At 42.7% G+C, this 27122-nt stretch overlaps 1 protein-coding gene across 10 annotated transcripts in view; it reads left to right on the top strand.

Moving 5' to 3' along the window:
• Nucleotides 1–27122, top strand: part of DTNA (dystrobrevin alpha) — a 221311-nt gene that overhangs the window by 100100 nt on the left and 94089 nt on the right. For all 10 annotated transcript variants that reach the window (XR_010378658.1, XR_010378660.1, XR_010378659.1 and 7 more), the window contains exons 3-4: nt 8233–8300; nt 16687–16767. Coding sequence is in view for 7 of the 10 variants with exons in the window: in XM_031438981.2 (XP_031294841.1) it covers nt 8234–8300; nt 16687–16767 (148 nt within the window). In the remaining 3 variants the exon portion in view is untranslated. The remainder of the gene's footprint in view (nt 1–8232; nt 8301–16686; nt 16768–27122) is intronic.

The following is a 27122-nucleotide window of genomic DNA, read 5'->3' as shown; positions in this document are numbered from 1 at the left end:
TATTTATTTACTTTATTTATTATTATTTTTAATGGAGATGCTGGAGATTAAACCCAAGACCTTCTGCATGCTAAGCATATACTCTACCACTGAGCTATACCCTCCCCTCACCCAGTATTATGGTGTTCTTTTAAGAGCATAATGAGAAAATGCCTTCATAGTGCTTGGTACCTTGTGTGCTTTTTTGTAACATAATTGTTTTAAATAATATTGTGGCAATTCTCCTTAATATTATTATTACTGTTTCTTCTCCCAGAAAAAAAAATCCGATTTTCTTGTCCCATTGCAGAAAATAATATACTTACCTGCCCCTCCCTTTTCCAGCTCTCCAAATTCACCACTCCCCAAGCCTAAACAGTAAAAAAATAGAGAATGTAAAGCGCACACATCTGCCTGGCGTACATCTGGATGCTAGATGCTCTGCCCCACACTTTTGTTCTCACTCTCCTTTTCCCAGTTCTCCTCGTGGAAAGCGCACTCCTAGAAGCCCGCATAACAAGTAGCCCCTGGTCAGTGGCAGCCCCAGTTTTGTTTTGTCTTCTCAGCGCATTAGAGATAGGCAAGGGAAGACCTACTTCTTTCTACTAATCTTTCTAAGATCTTCCAAAACAAAAGATGAGTTAGAATTCTTTCAAGCTCCAGGAGTCATGCCGATAATGTCCTAAGGCACTTTGCATTTCCAGATGAGAGCTTCTGCCTGACCAGGGGTATTGACTTTGTATATCCCGGCCCCCTGGTTTCTACCATGTGAGGAGCCCGTCACTGCCGTGTCTGCATCATCAGTGCTCCAGCTCGACGTCTTTGCTGTTTTCCTGGCCTTGGGAGGCCACCAGGAGCCTTCGTGCCCTCTCCCCTGGGCAGCTGCTCTGTACACGCACCCGCTGGCTGCTCCCTTTCACTGATGATTGGTGCTCCCTAGAGTTAAAGCCACCCTTGATTCTCACCACATCCAGGCTTTCTTCCCCTAAACCAGCCCATGCAAGGAGTTATAATTCCTTTATTTGTATATCCAGGGATATGAGCATTTTGGTGGGGTGAGGATCCATACCTTTAATCAGATCATTGAAAAGAGCTAAACCTTAAAAGAAAGTATGCATTGCTTTGCATTGCATTGTTTAATCAGCTAACACCTCTTCATTGAGAAGCTAAATGTAACTCAGTCACCTGAAAAAAATTTTGAATTACAATCTTTTAATTTTTCCAAATTATTTTTTACTTGTATGACTGTGCATATATATATGCACATTTCTACATATGCAAGTAAAAGAATATATATAGTGTATTATATGTTTTATATACTATATAATAACATATATAGTAATAACATAATAACATATATAGTATATAATATATATAGTCTAATCCTACTGTAATGAGATAAGTGGGGCTCAAAAATCTAAAACCTCAAAAATTTGGGGTTGTCTTGTTTGCAAGATTAATGAAAACTTGCCTTGTAATTATGGGAGAGGGGGCTTTTATTTTTTTATTTGTTTTCATTTATTAGATATGTAGGGAAAAGAAGCAGAGCTATGTTTATGAACAGTGACATCCTACAGTGAATCAAGAAGACTCCAAACAATCAGAAGGCAGTCCTTTCCTAACACCTGCTCCCCACCCTGCCCGGCAGAGAAGTTAAGAACTTGGCAATCCCAGCAGAAGAGCAGGGAAGACTCTGACTCCAGTGTTTAGGGTCAGCCATAGTTCCACCGTGACCAAGTGGACCTGTACATGTAACGTTGAGAAATACCGATGCAAACACACACATGTGCCCGTACACACACACACACAACCGTCGTCCCACAGTCACATCAGATTGGGTAAAACACGGTGCTCTGAAAAATCTTAGGTCCCAGTGCGCTGCTGGAGGCAGCAGTACAGATGGCCCCTTCCTTAGGGTTGTCTCCCCCAGGGACCCTTGGGGTCCTTTTGCTCAAGCTCTTAGGCAGGGCTCCCCAGTCCTTCCGAGACATTCTAACAACTTTGAACCTCGCATGACAAAGTCCAAATTTTTATCATCTTCCTCCCAAAAGGCTTCTTTTCAACCACGCCAAGTTGCTCCCAGCCCTGCTCTACAATCTTCAAACCCTCACTAATAGGAAGGAGGAGGTGAGGGAGATAGCAGCTGCTATCGAGCAGAAGTCCTAGCCTCGTTACCAAGTCAATGAAGTCAGACAAAACCAAATGTCCCTAAACGTCTTGTGCACTCTTACCCCAGAACAGCAGGTTCCTTCCTGACTTGAAAGTACCAATGATAATAGTTCTTTTCTGGATAAAAATGGGTCTCTCACTTTTTAACGGCATTTTCTGTTTCTTAAAGTTTGCCTCATCAGGTACTCGTATCAATGTATGTATATATATTTTGTGTATGTACAGCCCCCAAAGAATTAATTGTCTCCTCCCTTGGTTCAAAGGACATTTTAAAGTGGGTCTTACAAGCTGGAGAAACGTATTACAACGCAACATAAGAATTCCCACCTCGTGTTGTGCGGTTAAGTTCACGGTCAAACTCTGTCCTCTGTCTAGTTCAAATCTGGCTGTGTGTCAGGAGCAACTGTGGTGCTTTTTATAAAGCACAGATGCCCGGCTGCAACCCCACAGTCAGTAGATCCAGGTAGTGTTTGTGTTTTTGATAAAAGTCTCCAGGCTGGAGTGATGGGCAGCCGCAGCTGAGAACCACAAGGGTGGATACTTTTGAGGGAAGAGCGAATCCCTGATAACAAATCCAGCTTGCTCAGGACACAGAAATAGTGAGCTCACGCCCCTCGCCCTCCAGAAACAAGGCTCAAGTTCCAAGAGCAGAAGATGATGCTTAAAGTAAAAGGCAAAGTCAGAAACTCAACGTAGCCATTTTTTTAGTAACAGCACTTCCCTACTGTCAGGGGCTCATCCAGATAAAGGACTAGGAAGTAAAAGCAAATGCAGTGGTACTTAGCCTCAGGAAAGAGCTCCAAATACTTTTTTATTATATTGCCAGAGGTTAGCATAATCAAAGAAAGCCCTATCAGAGGCCTCGTTCTTTTTTTTTAATTAATTAATTTTTTTATTGCAGTATAGTTAGAGGGAGGGTATAGCTCAAGTAGTAGAGTACATGCTTAGCATGTGTTTGAGGTCCTGGGTTCAATCCCCAGTACCTCTATGAAAAAAATAAATCAATGAACCCCCTGCAAAAAAAAAAAAAGTGTATTGCAGTCTAGTTGATTTACAATGTTGTGTTAGTTTCAGGTGTACAGCAAAATGATTCAGTTTTATATATATATATATATATATATTCTTTCTCAGATTCTTTTCCATTGTTACAAGATATTGAATATAGTTCCCTGTGCTCTGCAGTAGGTCCTAGTTGGTTATCTATTTTATATATAGTAGTATGTATATGTTAATCCCAAGCTCCTAATTTATCCCTTCCCGCCCTTTTCCCCTTTGTAACCATAAGGTTGTTTTCTATGTGTGTGAGTCTATTTCTGTTTTGTAGTAAGTTCATTTGAATCATTTTTTTTAGATCCACATACAAGCGCTATCGTATGATATTTGTCTTTCTCTGACTTACTTCACTTAGTAGAGATAATCCCTAGGTCCATCCACGTTGCTGCATTCTTTTTATGGCTGAGTAATATACCATTATATGCATACATAATGTATATCACATCTTCTCTGTCCATTCACCTGTCGATGGACATTTAGGTTGCTTCCAGGTCTTGACTACTGTAAATGTTCCCATCGCCGGACCCCCGGGCTGGGGGCCCTGACATGGGGCTCAGCACCCTCACTCCTGGGGGGGAACCTCAGCAATATAATGATTCTCCAGTCTGTGGGTCGCCCACCAGCGGGTATGGGATTTGATTACATCGCTATTGCATTGCTCCTACCATCTCGTTGTGGTTCCTTCCTTATGCCTTTGGTTGTGGGAGATGATTTTCAGTAGGTGCCCTTTTTATCGATGCTTGTTTAGCAGTGAGTGGTGACTGTGGTGTGCTCATGAGAGGAGGTAAGTTCAAGGTCCTTCTCCACCAGCTTGGCCTAATCCCGAGAGGCCTCTTTCTTTAACAGAAATGGAAACATGCATTTATATGCCACCAGTAAATCAATTAAAGGGGGAAAGGAGCTTGTCCTGGCCTTCATCACAGTTATTAACTTTGGGGATTACAGCGGTTGCCGAACCCAGCGCCTTCCTGTCAACCACCTGGAGCAGAGCGGAGGGACATAAAACACGGGAAGAGCCTCGTCATACTCAGCACGAAACCCGCAAGTCGTGAGTGTTCGTGGATGTGGAGCAGAAGCAAAGCAGAGTCCCACGTTTCTAAAAAACGCTGTCAGCTTTTGTGGATTTAAAACGTGAGAGTGCGAATCAGTGTGTGAGTTGGTGTGTTTGTGTGTGTCTGAGTTTACATAAATCTGGACGCCGGGAATAGTATTCACCTCTGATAATTTTCAGTACAACAGTGTTTTAAAATGGGGAGATTCCATTAAGAAGTAGCCTCCAGAGGAGTTTCTCAGTGACCTTTGAGCTGTGGCCCCTCCCTCTCTCGTCTTCTTTTGGCCTGTTAATTCCCAGCCTCTGTCAACTTCTTTGGAGTTTACCAGGTTCAGAAAAATCTTAATTTGTATGGAACGGTGGCAGCTGGAATAAGATTACTGGCGATTAGAACCCATACTAGCTGAGGAATTTAAAAATTAAAAGCAGAAAAATGAACTCAGTTTCCTGCCCTGCCAGAAAATGCTCTATGTTTTTTTTGGGGGGGGTGGGGGGGTGGAAGTCAGGGCAGCCACTTCATCTGCCTGAGTCTCAAGTTCTTTGGTTATAATTTGAAATAAAATCTCTCCAGCCTCCTCATCAGGTTATAGAGGAAAGCACTTTATAATCTTCAGAAAGTTATACAAATGTCAGGTGCCATGAGTTTAAGCTTCTACCTTTAAAATGTCTTCTATGTCATATGCAATAGAAATGTACGTATATTATGAATGATGTTAAAGACATGTTGTGAAGGACATGCTGTTTCGTTGTGAACTTCTCTTCCCTGTGCCAAAATGAAATGCCCTACAGGCGGGTTTATTCTTTGGGTCTTGCTTGTTCTCACCCTGTTCTACTCTATTATTTCATCCCTCCCTCACATATAGGGGCCCTCGCTGTCCAATTTGCAGCCTCTTTTAGTGACTAAGCTGGGAGAAGGATGACTTGGTGACCTCACCTCCTACACACTCATTATTGCCATGAGGACAGCAGATTGTTTCCTGATGCGTGTGAAGTGCTGTGGAAAAGCAAACGCTGAATCCTCACCTCTGCCCTTCTCCCCGTGACCTGCCAATCACCAAGCCCTACTGAATGTGTCAGTCCTTCCGCATGAGACCTTTTATTCCCACTCCTGAATCACAGAAGTATTCAGTGAACTGGACTCTTCCCTAACTTATGGGCTCCCACCCCCTTCCCTCTTGCCTACCCAGTATTTCCTCCACTCAGCATGCTGGGCAGTCTTACCAAAACCAATGTCTGTACACATTAATTTCCTCCTTCAATCTTGAATGGCACCCAGCCTCCTGGCGGAAAGGCCTATCCTGTCTAGACCTGATAAATAAGGCTCTCTAGATCTGATGCCTGTTCACCTCTCCAATGTCCCCACTCCCACTTGCACTCAGTGATACTGAGCTATTCCCAGTTCTCAAATGCACCATCCTCCCTTTTGCAAGCTCTGCGGTTTTTTCATGACGCTTTGTATGATTACCTTTCCTCTACTCTTTTCTATCTAGGAAATTCCTGTTCACCCTTTAAAACTCTGCTCCAGAGTCACCCTCTCTTTCCTGTCTCTTTCAGCTCTCCCTAGAGGTAAACTGCCATATCCAGCAGTACATACTGTCATGATTGCACATATTACACCGAGTTAGAATTATCTGTTTCTCCTTCTGGACTGTGAGCTTCTTGAGGGAATGGATCATGTCTCATTCATCTTTGAATCTACAGGAGCTGGCAGACTGTCAAATTATAGCTACAGTATAAATATTTCTGAAGTAAATGAAAGGGTGGATTCATTTCATAAGTGAAAACAACACACACCCTGTGTAATTCGTGGGGCTGAGCGCTAGTGAAAGAAACATCTGACCAGGCTCATCGATTTTCTGTCCTTGTTCGTTCTTTGTGCTCTTTGGACATGTATGCGATCCTCTGGTAAATTCTGAGTTAAGTGCCGTGTCGACAGGAAGGAGCAATAGGAACGGACCAAATTAAGCCTGTTGGTGAGTCACACACCTGGGTGACATTAGTATGATCCCAGATGGGTTCTCTTCCCCCTCACTCCTCTGTGTGACTTTGAGCAGTTATTGTTATACTGAAATTCATGACAAAGCCGAGCTTCTTGACAATTTCAGGAGTAAAATGGCTCTCGGTAAAAGCGCCCCATCCTTCCCCTACGGAAATCTGTGCTCGTCTCTCTTTCTAAAGCAAGGAGAATGGAGTCAGGCGTGGTGTCTCTCAAGTCCCATTGGTCAGCGTTAAATTGGAAAGTGAGGAGCTCTCAGTGATGCTGCTTACCTCTCTGATTCCTGAGCTTTACTTCATCCACAAGTCCCTGTATGGAATCAGCGTAAGCTGTAAACTAGCCTCCCCTATTTCTTCCTATTATGACTGGAGAATACATGAACATTCTCCATTTTATCTAACGGTGCTGCTTCCCGGGAAACTTTGGGGGTAAAACGAGAGGTGTGCTATTTTTCCTCTTATATTTGTAATTATATTCCAGGCTTTCCATTATTTCACACCACTGAGTTTTTTCTTTCTTTTCCTCATAAGGTACACATTTTACTTAGAAGGGAGAATTAATACCTATTGTGTCACTAATGACGGTTCTTTTATGAGTTAATAGCCAAAAACAGGCATGAATAGACCAGAAGGTGACATCAGTGGTCTGTGTGTTTTTTACCTTCTATTTCATGGGACAAGATTTTGCTTTAAAATGCATAGTCCTATATTATAAAAAATATATATAAATTGATTTCTCTCATGTCAAATTATTCTCTGAAACTAACAGAATTGGAATTTCACTCTTCTGGAAGTGAGTTTTTTTTATTTAGAATTTCTTTCTTTCTTTCTTTCTTTTTTTTTAGTTTTTTTTGGGGGGGTGCAGAGGAAGTTAATTAGGTTTAATTACTTATTTATTTTAATTTTTTTTGATGGAGGTACTATGTGAGTCAGTTTTTGAAAATATAATTAAAAATCCATTTCAAGGAAAGAAAATTTTTTTCTTTCCTCTCTCCTTCCTCTTTCTTTTCTGTTTTATTCGTTTGGTCAGTAAGTACTACCTGGACATAGTATTTGTTGATTGGATTTGGCCAGACACTGTGAAGAATTTAAAATTTTCCAAGTCACTGCCCCTAAACACCTCACAGAGACATACAAAAAGTCACCTAGAAAAAGAGATGTCACGGACGGTACCAAGTGCGTAGTACAGGCAGTAAGCGCCTCGAGTTCACAAGCCAGTCTTCACCTCCCTGACGTTTTCAGTCAGAGCTTTCCGACCTGCCATCCTTGTGATTTATTTTTGATGGTTCTTTTCATCTTGTTGCAACATATAGACAGATGCAGGAACATCTGGTCCTATCCCCTACCTCTCTGTTGCCTCAACTCTACTTCTGAGCAAAAAAGTCAGCTATGCCTTCTGTTTACCATGCCTGGATCAAAACGTAATGAGATATATATATATATATGTAAATATGATATGAAAGAAAACTTTTAAAGTTTAACTAGATATAACAAAAAAGTCAACTCCATCAACCTGTAAAACACTTAATATTTAGCCCAAACCCTCTATTGAGCTAAGCAGCTTTTCCATGAACTTTCTCATTATTTTCTTTTTCTTCGAGTCAAATTTTAATTTTTTAATCCTTTCTTTATTCTCTGTTTTAACTGTTGGCATTTTCATAGTATTTTTGAAATAGTTCCTTTGCAGACAATAGTGTGATTAACTAGGGCGATGGAAAGCTAAGCACCTGGCAGGATACTTTTGTGGTTATTTGTGAGTTAAAAAAATAAAAATGTTATACCCCCTTCAACAACTACAACAACATTATATATGGAAAATATGTACAAGCATTTAAGTTAGTCAAAGGAAAGCTATTCTTTTTTTTTTTTGAATATGCAGTTTTAAATAGTTTGTGGCATCATTACAGCAAACGTGTTTACAGGGGAATGACTGTTTGCCTCACTAGCAAGAGGCTAATACACGTTCTCAACATTTTGTCTCATAGAATGATCGAAGATAGTGGGAAAAGAGGAAATACCATGGCAGAAAGAAGACAGCTGTTTGCAGAGATGAGTGAGTACAGAAATGTCCACTGAGTTCTCGCAAAAAAGCTGGAAATAGCAACTTACTCCTTATGGCATTTGTACTTTGCCTTAAAATCCCAAATTAGTTACATAAAATGTACATTTGGGCATTCTTGCCTCCTCTTAGGTAAGAATTAAATTATTCAGTTAATCACCATAATTTGTTATTAGGACTGTATGTCTTATATGAAAGAAAAAGGTTCGCGGACCTAAATGTATCCATACACACACGGACACTTAGTAAACACTATTTAATGCTTCAAAGTCTCTGTTCATCTCCCTGCACTACCACAGCGCCTGGCACATCGTAGGCACTAGATAAAATTTTTTAAATGAATCATTGTATGTCTTCCCTGTAAAGTGATGTCATGTGTTCATATGGCAAAGAGCAATCCGGTGTGAGTAGCAAACCAAACTATATAAGCTGTCACTTGAACTTCATGCAGAGGGGGAGAATCTGCCCTGCAAACTAGTTTCTAAAAAGTGAAAAGGAAAACAAAAGTTTAACAGAGCTTGGAGGTGACCTGCTATACGAGGAAAACCAAACCAAGATTCTATTGATTGACTCCAACAGAGAACTCATTAAATAAAGGTTGTTGGTTTATGTAAATGTGAGGTTGCTGTGTAAGTAATTGGGTGGTCGGATCTCCTTACAGACCATTTTTCTTATTCATGAGGAAGAAGAACTTGACATTGGGCGAGAAACACACATCTCAAATTCAATGTTATGAAGGAAAAAGTACGATTCTCATATTGTCTTTTTATCTCTCCTTCCCTGCGAAAGGAAGGAAGATGAACAGGAGTGAGTTGTAAGCCTTTCACTCTGAGAAGGCAAGAGACAAAATTAGGTTTCTATTGAAGATTGGAACTGATTGGCAAGAAGGAGGGTCGGAGCAGATAAAGGAAAACCCCAGATAATACGATTCACAGTTTCCTTTATCATTTCCGAATAATCTAGAGGCACCAAGGCAGCGTTAGAACTAACAAAGAGGAAAGAAAATTAAAATTGGTGTGAGGAATCTCAATCATGCTCCTTGCATTTTCCACTTTTAGAAACATGTCTGAAGTGCCTGTGAGAGTTTCAGCCATGACCTTCCAATTTCCTAGGCCATGTCTGGCCCTGTAGCTTCGCTTCTGGCCAGACCGCACACCTGGAAGTGTTGCCTTTGTTGAGGCAGATCTAACAGAGGAAGGAACCTAATTACCGCCTGCCCAGCTAACCAAGGCTCAAAGCAGCCCAGGTCTCTTCCCATACCTAGATTCTTAGACTGAAAAGCCAAGTGTCATGTTTCTCACAGGCCAGTGTTTTGTCAGAAAAGGAAAAAATATATTAATATTTAGCATAAAAAAAGCAATAAAATCTTAGGAGAAATCTTTGACTTCATCATCGTTACATTAAAGCCTGAATCAGCCAACAGACTGTAAGAATTCTAAAAATGGGCTTAGGTTGTGATTTTGTAAACATGTGTCTGAATTTGAGTACATTATCCCAGCTTCTTCTGCACTCGGTGCAAAATTGACACAGACAAAATGCAGGTGTCACAAATGTCTTGGGAATGAAATCTGTCCAACTCAAAGGAAGAGCAATGTAAGTTTTATAGCCATAGAAACAGACAAGCGCTAACGTTTTCAAGGGAGAGTGACTTAGGAAAAGGGTGCCTTCATTTCCCAAAATGGAGCTTAACCTTTTCATGGAAACTTTTCAGGGAGGTCATGCAGCTTATTAAATCATTTTGAGTTCTCCTGATTAGTGGTCAGAATAGGTAAGCATGTGTCTTTCTTCCTTTCTTCCCTTCTTCCAAGCCCAGTAAACACATCTGACCTTGACAATCCGTTAGCGAGCAATCGTGTTAGGACTCACACTGAACAGGGCGTGTCCACAGTAAGTGGAACCCTGCCAGATAAAACAGTTGGCTGATTTCAAAGGAGGAAACTGACTTTGATTAACTGTCATACGAAAGAAAAAGGTAATCTCATAAAAAGAACGTGTTAAATATTTGAAAAATATATGGGTCACCCCAGCTCTGTCAGCACCAAAGAAGGACAAGAAAACTGTTACCAGAGAAGACTGACATCGAAACTTGGAAAGTCATTTCTTCCAGGAGTCTGGGATGTCTGGACAGGGAACTGGAAACATAGGAGGAACTTATAAATCTGGTCAGCTAAGTATTACCTAGAAGAAGTGCTTTTTTTAAACATCGAAGGAAAGTGCCAAAAAGATCATTTGTTTTGGAAATTACAAACGTCAAAGAAAAATGCCACGTGGGGGCGTTAAGAAGGCAGGGAAGACGTTATTCAAGACTGTTGGGAGAGGGGAGAAAGACTGAACTCACCTCTGCTGGAACAAAAGTCGGGAGGGTTTTTAAGCACTGGGGTGAGCTAGAGCAAAGTGCTGAAGGATGTCAGATGGGAAGTTGGTGAACTGTGTCAACCAGTTGTCACGATTAGGAAGTTAGGCTCCTAGCCTCCCACAGAGACTAGGAGGCTGCCTTCAATGATTGCATTTCCCAGGAATGGCTCCCAGTCCTTGAGAAAGATTCCTGGGTTGTGAAACTGGCGAAAGGCTGGGAGGTTTTACATCTTTAAAGGGGCAAAGAATTTACAAAGGCAAGTGTTCTAATGTAAGTGTTCTAAGAAAAGGGAGGCTGAAGACCTAGAGTCAGGAGAAACCTGTCTAAAGTTTAGTCACGCTGAGCGGAGAACACACAGAACAGAGTAACAATTAATAAGAAGAACAATTGATAGGAAATTTTGGCTAATTCAGGTGATTGCAGCACATGTACTTGTTAAGCATCTACTCTGAGCTCAGAACCACAAGCAGCAGAAGCCAAATAAACAAAAAAGACAAAGAAACAAAATTAAGAAGCATGGACTCATGAATCAGCCAAAAAGAACGAAACAAAACAAGAAAACCTCTGTGGCCACATACCTTGATTAAAGAAATTTGGGGCAAGTTGCCCTCAGCCAAAAATTTCCCCCCTGGTATAATGCACTAATTATCAATTTATTTAGTACCTTCAATTAAAGCTGAAAAGACCCCTCACCTTGCCCTTTTCAGTCATCAAAGTTTGTCAGCTCAAGTAAGTCTATCAGACTGGCTTTCAGCAGAACAAATAGTTTGTTCTCGGACTCAAGCTCGCTGTCTTCTCTGTTTTTCTGCTCGGTGCACATCTCCTCCACTTCGTGTGACGCTTACTTGTGGACATGTCCGTGTCAATCACTCACAGGAACGCCTCCTGACAGATAGACCCTACCTCCTTCTTCAAACCCATTCACCTGAGATGCTGAATTCACGTGGCTTTAAAAGCCTCAGGGCACAGGATAGGTCGGTTCGAACGGAAGGAACGTGATTGGAAAACTCTGTCAGAGCATAGAAAGCTGCCTAAGAAGATGAAGAAGGTCATGTGGAGAAAGCAGAGTGGAGGAGGGACCGGAAATCAAAGGGAGGCAAATGGAGGTCCTCAACAAACACTTGCTGAATGGTTCCAAGGCAGACAGCCCCCCAGAATGCTGAGCGCAGTCAGCATGTGCATAGTTGGAATGGCGCCTAGAGCATGATTTTGCAATGCACACGATGAGTTGCAAGAAAACAGATTTCAAAAATTCGGGGAAATGGCATGAGTGGCCGCACCCTCAGGCCATGGTGGATCCAGGTTCTGTTTTCACTCGCATCTCCCTTCTTCATGGTCTTCAGCATCTTGAAGATGTCCACAACGTGGGTCACCATCCTGGAAATTCTCCCTTGTGTCACCACCGGGGTCCAGTTTCCTGCTGTTTCTGACCACCTTCTCTTTTTCTGTCTCTTGGTAGCTTCCAAACCCCCTGGAAGCCAGATTTTAACCAAAGTTTTATTCCTGAGCAATTCTCTCCCTTTACAATTTGACTTTTTCTCAGGGCTTCACCATTACGGTTGTGGCTCTCAAGTGTTCAAGGAGTCCTTCAAAGCCACTTCCCGTGTTCTCGTGAACCAGCTGATTCAGGATCTTTGGCACGTTAAGTCAGTGTCCCTTCCAGACTTGCCTCCTCACTGTCAAAGCTTCTGCTGAGAAAGCAGCTTGAGGTGGACCCACCATTAGCCCCACCGACTGCCGTCATAACACAGCCGGTGTCCGGCCAAGCCTGCTGCCTCCAGCATTTCCACAGAAGACATGCAGCTACTCTCAAGCCCGACTATGAACGTACAGACTTTCAAGAAGAGACCACACATGTAAAACTGAATTAAGATCATGATTTCTTGGGCCAGAGACAAAGAAACTTATTTTAAACAAGATGAATAAGTTGAGCAAGAACCTGCGTGGCCCATCTCAGCTCAATTTTTTTGTTTTTTGGTTTTTGTTTTGTTTTTTTTTTTTTGTCCCAGAACTCATTAGGGATTCCGTAGTGGCCACTTAAGGTTGTCCATACGGGCAGTGCGCTGCTGTATCTGGAAAGCTAAACTTCATTGCTCTCCACTTCCCTTTTTATGTTCAGGGGTTTTATCCTCTGCCAGGAAGAACTTTCACAAATAGGAAATATCAACAGACCTCCAGACCCCGTCCTGGTGCTTGAACAAAGCAGAGGGTTGGTTCAGTCCACACGGTCAACAAGCAGAGGAGAGCAGTCAGTGTGCTCCTGACCCTAACCATCATTTCTGCGTCCCTCTTTACTGCATCCCAGAGAAGTGCACCTTGGCCAAATGCCCCCTGCGACCTCTAGGAGAGGGAGGAGCAGAGAATCCATGCTTTCTCTCAGAGAATGAGGTCCAGCTGAAACTGAGAAAAGTTAATTGTATGCTGCATCACAGTTCTTTTAGACCTAGAGCTTAAACCATTATTGTCAAAGACTTACACAAATTATCTGTGGTTCCTAAAATCTTCTTTTAAAGGATTATTTACAGATGTTGAGACTCTTCTGATGATTGAGCCAAACTCAGCATCATTCAAACTGCATCCTCATCTGGCGGAAAAGGTGGATTTAGCGTTCGTGTATTTCTGATATTCTCTGTGTCTCTGGTAATCAGGCACCCTGGAGAGCTCATTTCCCACATGGCCTCTCAGGTTGGCAGAGGACATGAAACTGGGAAGGTCCTTTGAAATGCCAGTGACAAGATCCAAATTGTTTAAAATATCAGGAAGCTTAGAAGCATGAGCTAAAAAGTGAAAGAAACTAACCAAATTAAAAAATCCTACTTTTAGCATCCCAGTAGGCACTTTAATGGAAAATAGAAAAGGTTTGACTTAATATAAGTGCATCTGGTTTTTTAAAACCAGCTTTATAATGAACTGCAAGCTTAATAAGAATCAGGAGAATGAGCCAGCTCTGAAAAAAATTGCATCAGTAAGTGTCCTTATCAGTGGTGGTTAAAATTACTTTCTCTGCATTCTGTACAGGTGAGGCCATAGCTGTGGCTTTTGGGCTCATTTTGTGTGTCACATTTCAAGCAGATAATAGCCAGCCATAGACCAGGATCTCTCAAAACCCTGTCTGGTGATAAGAATAATAGTCTTAGCAACGTCCATGGACTGAAGCCCACTGTGTGCATGCTCTGTGGTAGACATTGTCCTTGAAATGGCTTTGGAGTTGGACGTCTTCAACCTGAAAAACTCAAAGAGAAGTGACCTTCTCATTGGACATTAAACTCCGTGATGGCAGGGACCTTGGTGCTTAATCTTTGGATAGTGATGAAGATGCTAACAATGATCCCAACAGCTGCTCCCCAATCTTTAAGAAACAAATTATCAACTGGCAGGGAAAAAAGATTATGTGGCTCCAGAAGGGAAACCAGATCAAATGGATTGAAGTTACAGGGAAGCAATTTTTTTAGGCGGGTAGTTAGGTTTATTTATTTATTTTAGTGGAGGTACTGGGGATTGAACCCAGGACCTCATGCATGCTAAGCATGCGCTCTATCACTGAGCTATACCTGCCCCCAAGGGAAGCAAATTAAAGCCCAGAGATATAAAAAAAATTTCTATCACTTACTGTTCCTCAAAAATGGCCCCGGAAACCTTTGAAGGAGGCCCACCTGCTATTAAATGCTCACTGGGTACCAGCTACAGAGGTTACCAGCTGATGAGGTTGGTACGGTTATCCGCATTTCACACATAAAGGAATCGGGGCAGTGGGGAGGGCACAGCTCAGTGGTAGAGCGCATGCTCAGCATCACAGGGTCGTGGGTTCGATCCCCAGTCCCTCCATTAAATAAATAATAATGATTAATAAATACATAAACCTAATTACCTCCCCTCCACCACCGCAAAATAAAAAGAAATCAGACCCAAAGTAAAAACTTGTCAGAGTTCACACAACTAGGAGGTGAAAGGTTAATGTTTACTGACTTGAAAGCTCATGTATTTTCCCTAAGTTATAATCATCCCTGTCAATGGGAATAATCTCATAGGATGGCTGTTGACTAAATGTCCACCTGTTAAGAACGTGTTGAGGCAAATTCCTGCATTGGGTGAGGTCCTACCTCTTTGATCCTTCAAGTGCTCGGTATCAATGAACCTGTTTGTCAAGTAATAAACTCTCATAAGAATGAATGTTTAATGATCTGCCTCATAAAACCATAAAGTAATAGGAGTATTGATAGTATTTTTAAATAAATCTAAAGAGATTAGCTTGAGTTGAGAGATTGATAGATGCACTCAGTGAGGGACACTTGCTAACTGATCCTGAGTTTCATTAGGAAAGCACTTAACTGGCCTCCTAATGTTACTATTTCAAGGCCCGTTCACGTACTTGCTACCCTAATTCTATTCTGAAGCATTTCTGCAGCGCTTTTCCTGGTAAAGAGAAAGTTCGATACATGTCAAAATATAGCTATGTGCCTTCCTGTCTGTTGGGAATCATAAACACGGGCTTGAAGAAAGCCAAATATTTAGAAGTGGAGAAGAACAGACATTTGCTGAAAGCTTACTACGTTCCAGACACATTCTAGAGGTGAGCCCGTTCAGAGGAGGCGGCGAGCATCACCAGGACGTCAGGTGTGGATGTGACAAGCAGCCCACCTGGGAGGGACTGCAAGGCCTGAGTCTGGCAGAGGTTCCACGGTAGAGAGCAGTGGGAAGTATTGTTGGGGAGGTGGGAGGGCAAGAGCCTGCGGAGGGCTTGGATTCTGAGTGGAACATTCAGACCTGATGCCGTGGGCGGCAAAAGCCACGCTGGGTTTGGAGTGGACGAGTGGAATGAGGAAAGTAGTTCAAAAATACGGGGAACGTGTTCCTGCATGTGAGGAGGGGGAGGCCACAGCGTCAGAAAGAACAGTGGTTGTTTTCAGAAAGGACTCTCCTCTGAGGGTGACTGGAAGCTTTGCAGGATAGACACGAGTCGTAATAATGAGCACTTATGTTCCCAACCAGGGTTCTTGGTCTCCTTAATCAATAGAAATTGATAAGAGGCCAGATGAGAAATTCAGGCAAGGCTTTTCTGGGACTTGTGCTGCAGCAGGAGGGAGCGAAAACAAGTAACAGGTGCCCTGCTCCCTCCCTAAGTGAGGGGGCGAACTGGTCCCTTAAATAGGGTGGGGGTAGGGACAGGTCCAGGGGTCGGGCTGGAGGGGTGGCTTAGGTGGTCAGCCCACCACCTTGCTGGTCCAGTGTGCAGGGGTCATGTACAGTCCCTGCTTCTGCTCCTGACATCTCGGAAGTGGCAGTTAGGTTTTTGGTTATTTTGTATCTTGTTGTTCATAACTCACCCGACTGCAGGCACCGCAGTTATTTTTAGTCCCTTATAGTAGTTTCTTTGTATTTTGTTGCTCAAGGAGACATCTGTCCCAGTGCAAGCATTGCAGCCCAGGGTCCCAGGACCCAGCCTGGCTCACTTCTATAGCACTGACTGTGTGCCAGGCAGCGTTCCCAGCACGTTAGGTTATAGTCACTCATTTATCCTGACAACAACCCTGTGAAATAAGCAGTGGTATTATCATCAGACCCATCTTCCGGATGAAAAAACTGAGGCTTCTAAAACCAACTGGCCTAAGATCACTAAGAAAAGATGCCCAGCATTCAACCTGCGTGCACCTCACAGCCATGGTCTAATGACCCATCACAGTGCATTTAAAATGATGATTTGGTGAGATTACTATCTGGTTTCATCTAGCTGTTGAAGTCACAGCTGGAGCAGACTGTTCTCAGAAGTGGCAGACACCACAGGGCTGAGTTGGTGACCCTTGGCCAGCAAACATGGCTGACAACCTGACATCCTGTGTTGGCTCCACATGCTCTCTTTCCCCAGGACCTGAGGAGGACGGAACAGACCTCCTCAAGTCTTCCTGTTAAACTTCTATCCTAATAAAAATAAAAATTAAATTGTATAGGTTAAATCCGTGGCTGTTTTATGTATACACATTATCACACGCACGGCATACCATATGTGTGCGTTTTTCTTCCCCTCAGGGGCTCAAGATCTGGATCGTATCCGACTCTCCACCTACAGAACAGCATGCAAGCTTAGGTTTGTTCAGAAGAAATGCAATTGTAAGTATACCAGTTGTCTGGACTAATTACCTTCATGAATCCTATAGTTTACATTTGTTGCTTTGTTTATTAAAAGTAGGCTCTCTTGCAAGTATAGATAATAACATGTTTACACAACAATAAAAGGAGTACTGTGGTACACAAATGGTAGAAAGGCTGTTCCTAAGTCTTCTGAAGGCTTAATTACTCCACTGCCGAAGTATTGGAATAGATGAGCCATAGTGTATAAAATCCTGCCCTTGGAATGGTCTAAATCTGCATGGATGTTTTTCTTCCATTTGCTAGCTTTGGTATTGTAAACGCAGCGCCATTGAAGTGGTTTCCAAAAACTTCATAAAATATCAAACATAAAGTCCTCTTTATATTTGTATTTCCTTTACAAATACAGGAAAATGTTTATAAGTTTCTGGGAAACATCTAAGTTTCTTTCAGAAACTATAAAAATTAGCCCTTTGTATTAGAGGATTAACTACTTTTGCCACCATCAGACAACGGCAAGAGACAAGACTTAAAGGAACAGAGAAACTGGCTTCAGCTCTTCCCCTGATTTTCTCATGTAAGCAGCAAGCTAGGTCCAGGGTCACGACTCACAGTGAGCAGGTTCCCATTCCCTGCCTGTAGGTCAGTGCTTCCATCACATTATCACATCCCTTTTCTCCCGGGAAAAAAAAAATATTGCTTCAGACTTCATGTATACGAACTTACCCTTTTCTTTTGTGAAAACTGACTGCTATAAAAAATTACTAACTTTGTTCTCATTTTCTAATTAGTATTGGACGAATGAAAACATGAAAACCAGAATATTCTCTTGAATACATAGACATGGTTCTTGACTCTGTGGCATGGGGATTGGACACATGTCCACATCTCCACCCTCCCAGAGTCTCAGGCAGATGCCTCCAGGGGCCCTGAGCAGACTGCCACTCCCCCGACCCCTCCCGCACCCCTCCCCCCACCCCCTGGCCCCAGGGCTCCTTGGTTTGCAGCTAATAACGACTATGAGGAAGGGCAGGGTGCATCTACTCCTCAAGCTGCAGCTTATTCTCCAGGCCCAGTGGCTAGAAATGGGGCTAAAGTTTGGGGCAGGACAAGAAGGGAGAAAAAACATGGGTTGGTCAGATATCAAAGATGGGTTTTGACTCCTCATAGGATCTAAACCAAACCCTCCAAAACAATGAGAAAAACTCTACTAATGTGGGAAAGAATCTGTCCTTGTCCTCAGAGTCCTGGGCATTGATAAATCATAAAAGCCCCTTCCAGGACTGGGTTAAAGGACCAGGAAAATGTTCCCACGGAAGAAAAGCTTCCCTTCCCCCCTCCCCCCCCATCACCCATGTTCAAACAAAGGGGAGAATCTCCGTGTTTTCAGCGATAAAAAAAGTGCTGGGATCCTCCCACTTTCTTTCCCCATTACCACTCCAGTGGCCCTCAAAATAGAGGCTAGGGGAGAGGCATTAGGGATGGGAGTGCCATCCCCTTAAAACCTGGTCACCAGAGCCTTCCTTAGGCTGCTTTCAGTAGAGGTGGGGAATTTTGCAGATACACACTACTGTATATAAAATAAACAACAATGTCCTGCTGCATAGCACAGGGAGCTGTATCCGATAGCTGGCATGGGAAGGAGCACGGAAAGGAACGTATGCACGCATACTGACTCACTATGCTGCGCACCAGAAATTAACACAGCATCATAAACTGACTACACTTCAATAAAAAAAGAAATGCAAAGGAGGGGCGGGTACAAACAGCTCAGCGGTAGAGCGCATGCTTAGCACCCACGAGGTCCTGGGTTCAATCCTCAGCACCTCCATTTGAAAATAAATAAATAAACAAATAAACCTAATTACCTCCCCCCACAAAAAAAAAAAGAAAATGAAAAAAAAAAAAGACATTACAAAATGGCAAGGATGAACCCAAAAATAAATAATAAGGAAAATAAAGGAAAGAAGGAAGGGAGGGAGGAAGGAAGGGGAAAGGAAAAGAAAGGAAAAAAGACCCACGTTGATTTGGCAACTGGCAGCGAAAGTTACAAAGGGCACACACTGTTGGCCACATCCCCTTCCTCCTACTCTCCGCCCAAGGCCCTTTCTCATTCTTGAGCGCCTCCTTTTCCTTTTCCTGTTCTTTTCTGGCCCTCGTCCTTATCCTACATCCAGAATCATGTCAGAGTCTCATTGACCCTCCTGGAAAACAGTGCAGAAGACAGTGACTTTCTTGGAAAGCAGTATTGATCCATCCCTGGGTGAGAACAGAACCTTCGCACCTGTCCAGTTGCCCCTCGAGGCACCCATTCATTTACCCCTTAATTTAGCAAGTGAATAGTGAGCTCCTGCTATAGGTCTGGTACTGCGCTGGGTACCAAGGATGGAGCAATAGTGAATAAGATGTGATCCCTGCCTTCAAGGTGACCAACGCCTGATTGGCTAGATAGAGTCTTAAAGAGCCGTATCGAACAGTGTGGAGGTGTAATGACAGAAATAAGGGAAGTGGGGGGGGGGGGTGGCCAGGAGGGCAGTGCCCTGACCTGGGTATGGGGGCTGCTTTCAGGAGCTTCCTGGAGAGGGAGATATCTGGGCTGAGTCTTAAAGAATGAGTAGACATTACACAGAGAAGTGTTGTTTGCTATACAACGTACGTTATAAACATCATGCATTTTAGAAAAAGGTATCACATTCGTTACAAGCTAGACAAAACAAGGGCTCAAGGCAGAAAAAAGAGGCGTATTTTGAAAGCTCTGCTAAAATTAAGTTTCATTTTAGGGGAGGGAAATAGCTCAGTGGTAGAGCTCATGCTTAGCATGCATGAGGTTCTGGGTTCAATCCCCAGTACCGCCATTTAAAAAAAAAAAAAAGTTTCATTTTAAAATTGTATCTACTTTGATCAGAAGCCTTCAATGCAAGTAACTCTATGTAATTTGGTGAGTTTTCCTTACTGACAAAAAAGTAATGTGACAGTTGTGATGTTGAGATACTTGCAAAATGTTCCCACAACTGACCCTGGTTCATCTTAATCAAAGTTGAAGTCTTCCTTTTAGGAAGATAACCAGAAGCACTGGTGTTTGTGACATAACATTAGTCAGTATTGAATATACACCCCTGTATCAGAGGGGGATAATTTTTGTCTGCAATAAAACCTAACCCACAATAAGTTATGATAGTGGAGTTTTACTCCACAATAAAAGAAATAAAAAAAACCCAGGTGGTGTTTGTGAGTGCATTGCTTTTTTGGAAACTCCTGTTACGTACTATTTACTTCATGGAAATCAACGGACCTTAACTGAGAACAGGTTGTTCATTTTTAGGTTCAGACCTTATTTACAGGTAAAACTTATTTTTTATATTAACAAAAGCTTAAAAACCACATAATGGAAGAAAAAACATAAAAGCTGGTCCTTGTAAAGTTATCACCTAGAAAAAAATAAATGTTGGCTGGATATAGCATGGAGTGTGTAGATTTTCAGGAGATTTCTTTTTTTGTCTAAATTCAAGGACCAATAGTGTTAGTTAATATTTCCTGTATTTCCTTCCCCACCCACCTTGCCTTCCTCCGTTTCTAGACCATTGATTCCTACCACTGACAATTCATATTCATTCCTTGCAAGGCAGCTCCTAATGGATACTGAGAATAACTCGTTCCCAGTGCTCTAAAAACTCTTAAGAAGAAGCCAGAAAACTGGCCTGTTAACTGAATGTAGCCCAGAATCTATTTTGAATAGACCGTGAACTAAGAGTAGTTTCCACAGATGAGTACTTGTATCCTTTTTGATAATGGGGAACAGTAACTTGTAACCCCACTTAAGCAAAACATTATCTCTCCCTAAATAATTCCTTTCTTCTCGTTGGTCGATGTGCTTCAAAAAAAAAAAAAAGGATGCATTATTATATGTTTAACTTTGTAAGTAAAAATGTTGTGGAAAGTTGTTTTCTCTACCTAATATCTATATAATATTACTATATAACATGGTGATGCCTGTAGGTATATGAAAAACATTTCCCAGCCTCTGCTAGAAGAGTTGAAGAAGTCTATCTCTTTTTTTTTTCTTTTTTTAGGCAAGAAATTCTTCCTTCAACTTTTCTCCATAGGATCTTTTCCCAAATCAGCTTCTTCCCCTTACACCCATCTTTGTACCCGCCGACACCCTCCCTCCCCATGCCACAACTAGCACATTCTCTACTAGAATAAAGGAACGAATGTCTCTAAAAATTAGGGCATGACATGTTGGCTAGTTTATTTTCTAGGAGGAATGGGACAGACCGGAGAGTACGAATAATATTTCCAATACCCCTTCTTAATCATCAGCCTTCCCGTTAGCTTCCAGGAGCCCTGGTAACTTTGCACAAAATAAGTACCGTATAAACCATTCATAAGCATGTGTGGAAATGGCAACATCTCAGCCTTTATTTTGAACAAATAGCCGTTTCCTATTAGAACATTATTTCCTTGGTCAGCATTGACATGGTTAATGACCCAGATACCCCGTTATGTCAGCAGATCTTTTTTTCAGAAATTACTTTGGAGTCAGTGAAACGCAACCTTAAGTTCATCAACAACAAAAGGCGACAAGAAATAAATCAGAAACCTCGAATCCCTGCTGTTTAATAGTGGGAACAAAAAAATAAGGAGCCAAGGCGATCCTCTCCCCCACACCCACCGCTGGCATTGCACCATCTTTAGTTCTTCTGGTTACAGTCTGAATTTTCTTTCCATCACTCATATTGATTAAAATTGCATTTAAAAGAAAAAGAGGACAAAAGGTCTACGTGTGCGTCTGGACTTTCAGAGTTTTTCCAACTATCTTTCCTCTAGTAAATGAAATATTTTTTTTCAAGTATCCTTCACCCAGATACAATTTCAAGTTAGACTACACACTTTTGTCTGTAATATCTCTAAACTTTTTTTCAGTTGCCAACATTTATTTAAATGATGGTAACTTGACATTATTTAGGATAAAGTGAATAATTTAAAATCTGCAATTTAAGAGTAATCATTATGTTACTTTTCTTCCCAGGTGAACATTTTAATACTTATCATTTGATTACCCAGTGTGGTATAATCTTCTTATAAGATTTCTTGCAAAAAAAAAAAATGCAGTTACCTATTTACCTTAAATGTTTATCACTATGCAATTAACCCAAGTGAGGGCTATCTGTGCAGTAGCTCCTGAATAAATATTCTTCTCTGAATGACTGACTGTGCCCCCATGAGGTTCATTCTTCCCCAGCCAAGTGACTAGTCTTATGCTGCCGGAGTTGCCTTCAGATACTTTTTCGTAACAAATGCTAATATCCCATTCATTTTTTTTCAAGCCAGTGTATCAGCATATTCCTCATCTTTGCCTCACTTTTTAAGCCTGTGGATTTCTGTGTCAGTTTTCTCTCTTTGCAGAGCAAATGACCATACTTTGCAGCTGAGAACAACACGCCTTTATCATCGCCCTGTTTCTCTAGGCAAAAATCCAACCAGCATGGCTGGATTCTCAGCTCAGGGTCTCAGGGGCTGACATCTAAGTGCTGGCTGGGTCTGTGGTTCTCATCCAGGGCTCCAGGTTCTCTTCCAAGTGAACTGGCGGTTGGCAGAATTCGTTTCCTTATGGTTGAAGAATTGAGGTCCTCATTTTTTACTGACAGTCAGCTGGGGACAGCACTCAGTTCCTAGAGGCGACTCAAGTTTCTTGCCACGTGGCTCCCCACAAGCTGTTCAGAGCTCAGATGTCTGCTTCTTTCTTGTATTTCTCTGACTCTCTCCTCTGTGAGCAATCAGGAAAAAAAAAAAAAACTTCTCTGCTTTTTAAAAAAAAATTTATTGACATATAATTGATTTACAATGTTAGTTTTAGGTGTACAGCAGTCATTCAGTTACACGTATATATACATATATATACTTTTTCTTTTAAGATTCTCTCCCATTATTTGTAATTACAAGAAATCAAATAGCATTCCCTGTGCTATACAATAGGTCCTTGTTGTTTGTTTTATATGTAGTAATGTGTGTCTGTAATCCCCAACCCACATGATTAGGTCAGGCCCACCCAGATAATCACCATATCTTAAGGCCAACTGATTTGGGAAACTCATTACATCTGCAGAATTCCTCACAGTGGTACCTGGACTAGTGTTTGATTGAATACGTGGGACAAGGTGTGTGCAGTCCACGGGCCAGGAACCTTGGGGTGGGGTGAGGTCGAGCATCCTCAGATTCTGCCTACCCCAGGGCCCAAAGTTTACAGTAAAAACTCAGGCAAGAGAACTAGCTCCCCCTAAAGAGATGCATTTAAAAGAGAAAGACAGAAGAGCTCTCTCCAGTCAAGGAGTCAGAAGCAAGAGCAGGTGCATTCACATATCTTTGTATTATTCCAAATGTTTCTGATACACATTTGCATTCCTGACATTGAATCATTCTAGGCACCTGTTTAGAATAAAGAAAAGTGAATCGCACTCAAATACAATGTTCCCAAAAATTCCCTGTGGGGAAGTTGGTGGTGACAGCAGAAATATAAACAGACCCATTAAAGATGCAGGTGCACCAGGGCGATGGGAACAGTGCTCCCCGCTGGGCAGGCTGGACTGACGGCAAAAATGTCTCCCCTTCATCAGGGCAAACTTCTGGCAGAGAAAAGCTGTGATTTTCTCCAAAGTCCTGATCTTGTGATGTGGGTTTAATTAAAGCTGCTGCTTCCCTTTAATTGCCTTTATAAGATCTTAAAGATCCAGGGTTTTGTTTTCTTGTTAGGATTTTTATTTTGGGAGGATGCTGGAAGCTTTGTCTGCTCAAGCTGCTGCCACTGCATGCACAAGCTGTGAATTAAGCCAACACCTATATAGTCTGGTTTCCAGGCATCTGGATGTTAATATCCACTCGTTTCCTTCCCTCTCTCCTGCTCCTGCCTTATGTCAGGAAACTGTGCCAACTAAGCACTTTTACTCCCACAATTTAGGAAAGAGCATCATGTTTAAATGCCCCAGTCAGTTGGGAAAGAGTGGTACATACAGAGGAGTGCCTTTCACGCCCCCCCAGCCCCGTCTGCTGGGGGCCAAAGCAAGATGCAGTGACCATGCTTCAGCGGGCCTGCCAAGCTATGTTCCTGAGAGCCTCCCGGATCGGTCCAGAGCCAGTCAGTGATGAGGGGATACCCAGGGGGTGCTCTCCCAGGATCCCGGAGCTCTGGCGAACACGGAGAGAAAACAAAAGACAGTCTGGAGGACAGGAATGCAAGAGTGGCCCCTCCCACATAACCACACCTGTGATCCTGCAAGAAAGGCATTCCTGATCCACCTTGATTCACTCCCCAAGGAAGCTTTGTTGGCGTTTTGCTATTGCTATTAGCAATCACACATTTATTCATTCATTCAACAAAGATGGACTGAGATTTACTCAGTTCCAGGCATTATGCTAGACCATGGAGGGGAGAAAAGTGTCATAAGATTCCCTAATGTCCAAAGTTAGCATTAGTATCCTCAAGTTTAGAATTGAAGGATGTGTCCTATTTATTCAAAGCTTCTGATTTTGTGAATATCAAATAGCAAATACACCCTACAACTTCACTAGACTAAACTTGTATCTAGCCTGTCGGTGCCCTGAGCGAATTGTCCTTTTCTGAAGAAAACAAAAATTGCAAGTTTGGTGGTTCAGAGAAATCAAGTAAGCCTGTGTCTACTGAAACAGACAGTGTATGTCGCTGTTTTTAATCCTTCGCGCAGTTGGGCTTGGTCTTCTGCTTTATTTACCTCCTTTTCCATCAGGAATTGGGAAGCTCTGTTTGTTCTAGGTGAGGAGAGCACAGCACAAGACATGCCGAGCGGCTTCCCTTGGATAAACACCAGATAAAGTCATGTAACTGAGAACTCGACTTCTGACATATTAGAATGGTCCGCCCAGGGGTAGAAAGGAGGAGGCAATGATCCAGCTGCTCTCTCCTGCACTGGTCAAGGGAGACCTACAGGACTTGATACCCCGAGCTGCCGGCTGGTAGCTGTGGGCGTGTTCGGCCGAGGCATCAGAGGTCCATAGACGGAGCCTGAGGCCAAGTGCTGTCTGGCGGCAGCTGCCCTGAGCCAAAGTCTGTGTCACAGTGGTCACTCCTGCAGCGGCTGGAGAAGGAGATGGAGCCAAAGGCGCAGAAGAGGCGTCTGAAACCTCACTCCTGTGCACCTTGACCTTCTGGGTTACAAGTTCCTCATCAGCCCTTTCTACTGACTTTTACAGACCTTGACCTCACTCAGGATGTCTGTAAATAATCTGTCCTGCCAAAAAGCCATCTAGAGATCTCTTCACCCCAAATGCTAGCCCATCTCCCAAATAATTTGCTGTGCACTAGGAAGCTGTGCCCTAGCTCTTCTCTGAATGGGTGAATGAGATGCGTTTCCATTTTCCATCCCATTATTTGCTCTCATTGTCCAAAGACAATGAATTCGATATTTAAACAGTACAGAGTGAGTGTAGAAAAAAGCAACACGTCCTAGCCAGTTTCTGCAAACCCAACTTCTCAGCGACACCGTGTGCTTGGTCTGCTAGCCTTCATCTTGGCCGGATAAGCACACAAGGCAACAGCAATGAAGAAGAAGTAGAAGACAGTGCCTCGTGGTTGCCCGTCCTATGGATGCCCTTTTTTCTGGAAATATGGCCTCTGGCACCTAGGATTCTGGCCACCTGCTCAAGCCCTAGTAGGTAAGGGATGATAAAGGTGCTGCGGGAAGCCATGTGCAGTAGGTCTCAGCGAGCTTTCTTAGAACACTGCAGTAAAGGAGACGCTTTTAGGGGTTACATGCAGCGTTGGGCAAACAGTAAGCTCTTTGCCCTGTTCCATTCACCCAGCATCATCCAGCAGCCAGTTTGAACAAGCTATTATGCAAGGAGCTCTGAGGAATACAAAGATGAACAAGAAACAGTCCCTGTCTTCAAGCTGCTTATACTTTAGTGCTGTGGTTCTTCAACTTCCTCCTGTATGTCTTTGGGAGACTCTGATGAAAGCCACGGACCCTTTCCCCCAAAGCACGCAGGACCCTAACCATAAAATTTACTTCATCATTTCCGAGCCCCTCCTCTCCCCTGACGGCCAGTCAAGGGCTTGTCTAAAAAGTGGCAGGAACAACTTGTCCGTGAATGACTCTGGGAAATGCCAAGTGTCATAAATGTGGTGCGTGAGGATGTCTGGGAGCAGAAAGGAACAGAGTCATTCCACCTGAAGTTATCAGACGGGCTTCCTCGGGGCACACGTGTGCATACTGCCTTGGAAAATAGGGGATGGAGAGTTGTGTCCCCTGGAGGGAGCAGGCTGAGGAATCGCTCAGACGAGAAAGCCAAGGGCATGATCTGGAATTGTGAGGCATCCCGTGTGGCTGGAGCACAGGACTCTTGGGAGAAGCTGGAGCGTTGTGGGAGCTGAGGATAAGGCTTACAAGACTCAAGTCCAAACTCTGCTGAAAATACTTAGAAGTTTGGGTCTACCCCACGGGCGACAGAGGACGGCATGACCGGAACTGAGCCTTATAACATTTCTTAGGACAGATGGAAAAGGGCAGGAACTGGAGACAAGGGAGGAGGCTTGCTGTGAAAATCTAAATAGAAGGCGACAAAAGCCCCAAATAGGGCACTAGAATGTAGGGTACAGTTAGGGCACGTTCGGGAAACCTATGCAAAGTTATCCAGTGAAGTCTAAAATGACTGCCCAGAGGGGAGGTAAGATGCTAGATTCTCTTCCTCGAAGCAAGGTTGCCAAATACATTCTGAACAAAGTGAAATACTGGCAGTGAGAAATTAGTTATTGTTCAGATCTTTCTCCTCATCTACCTTCTCTTATTATTTTTACTATCCTTGGTACAATACTTTGAAAAATAATGGGCCTAATAAATGCTTGTTCAATTGAATTTACTTAAATTTAATTTACAGTATGACAGCTATTGAGCCAACAATTATGATCCCTCATTTTAAATAATGATGCAAGTCTACAAACACAATTTAAGGAAAACTGAATACTTTTTCCTCACAGGCAGTGGATGTACCGCCAGAGCCTTTGAGGACTGGCACGATATTCAGGGTGATTTTACACCAAAAATACATTGTAGAGCTTTTCCTGAAGCCCTTGTCTCATCGTCCACCTTAACCAGGAAATTAAAGTGAAACTGAAACGTTACGTTTGTAAGAGATGATGCTTCTCTCCAAGGATCCTCACCAAAGAGAACCGTCTTGGTGATAAAGGCGTACGTTGAGTTTAGGAGCATAAAGTAATTTGGTGAGCTCCTGAGATGTTGTTTACATTCGTATTTTTGAAAGGAATATCGCTCATGGCTCACTAATAGAGATCAAGTCTGAAATTTGTCTTTTACTAACATTTTCTTTCTGAGCTCAGTGTTTGGTTA

The sequence above is a fragment of the Camelus dromedarius genome, chromosome 32, assembly GCF_036321535.1.
Source record: "Camelus dromedarius isolate mCamDro1 chromosome 32, mCamDro1.pat, whole genome shotgun sequence".
NCBI lineage: Eukaryota > Metazoa > Chordata > Mammalia > Artiodactyla > Camelidae > Camelus > Camelus dromedarius.
The sequence above is the reverse complement of the archived record's forward strand: the minus strand, read 5'-3'. Positions and strand labels throughout refer to the sequence as shown.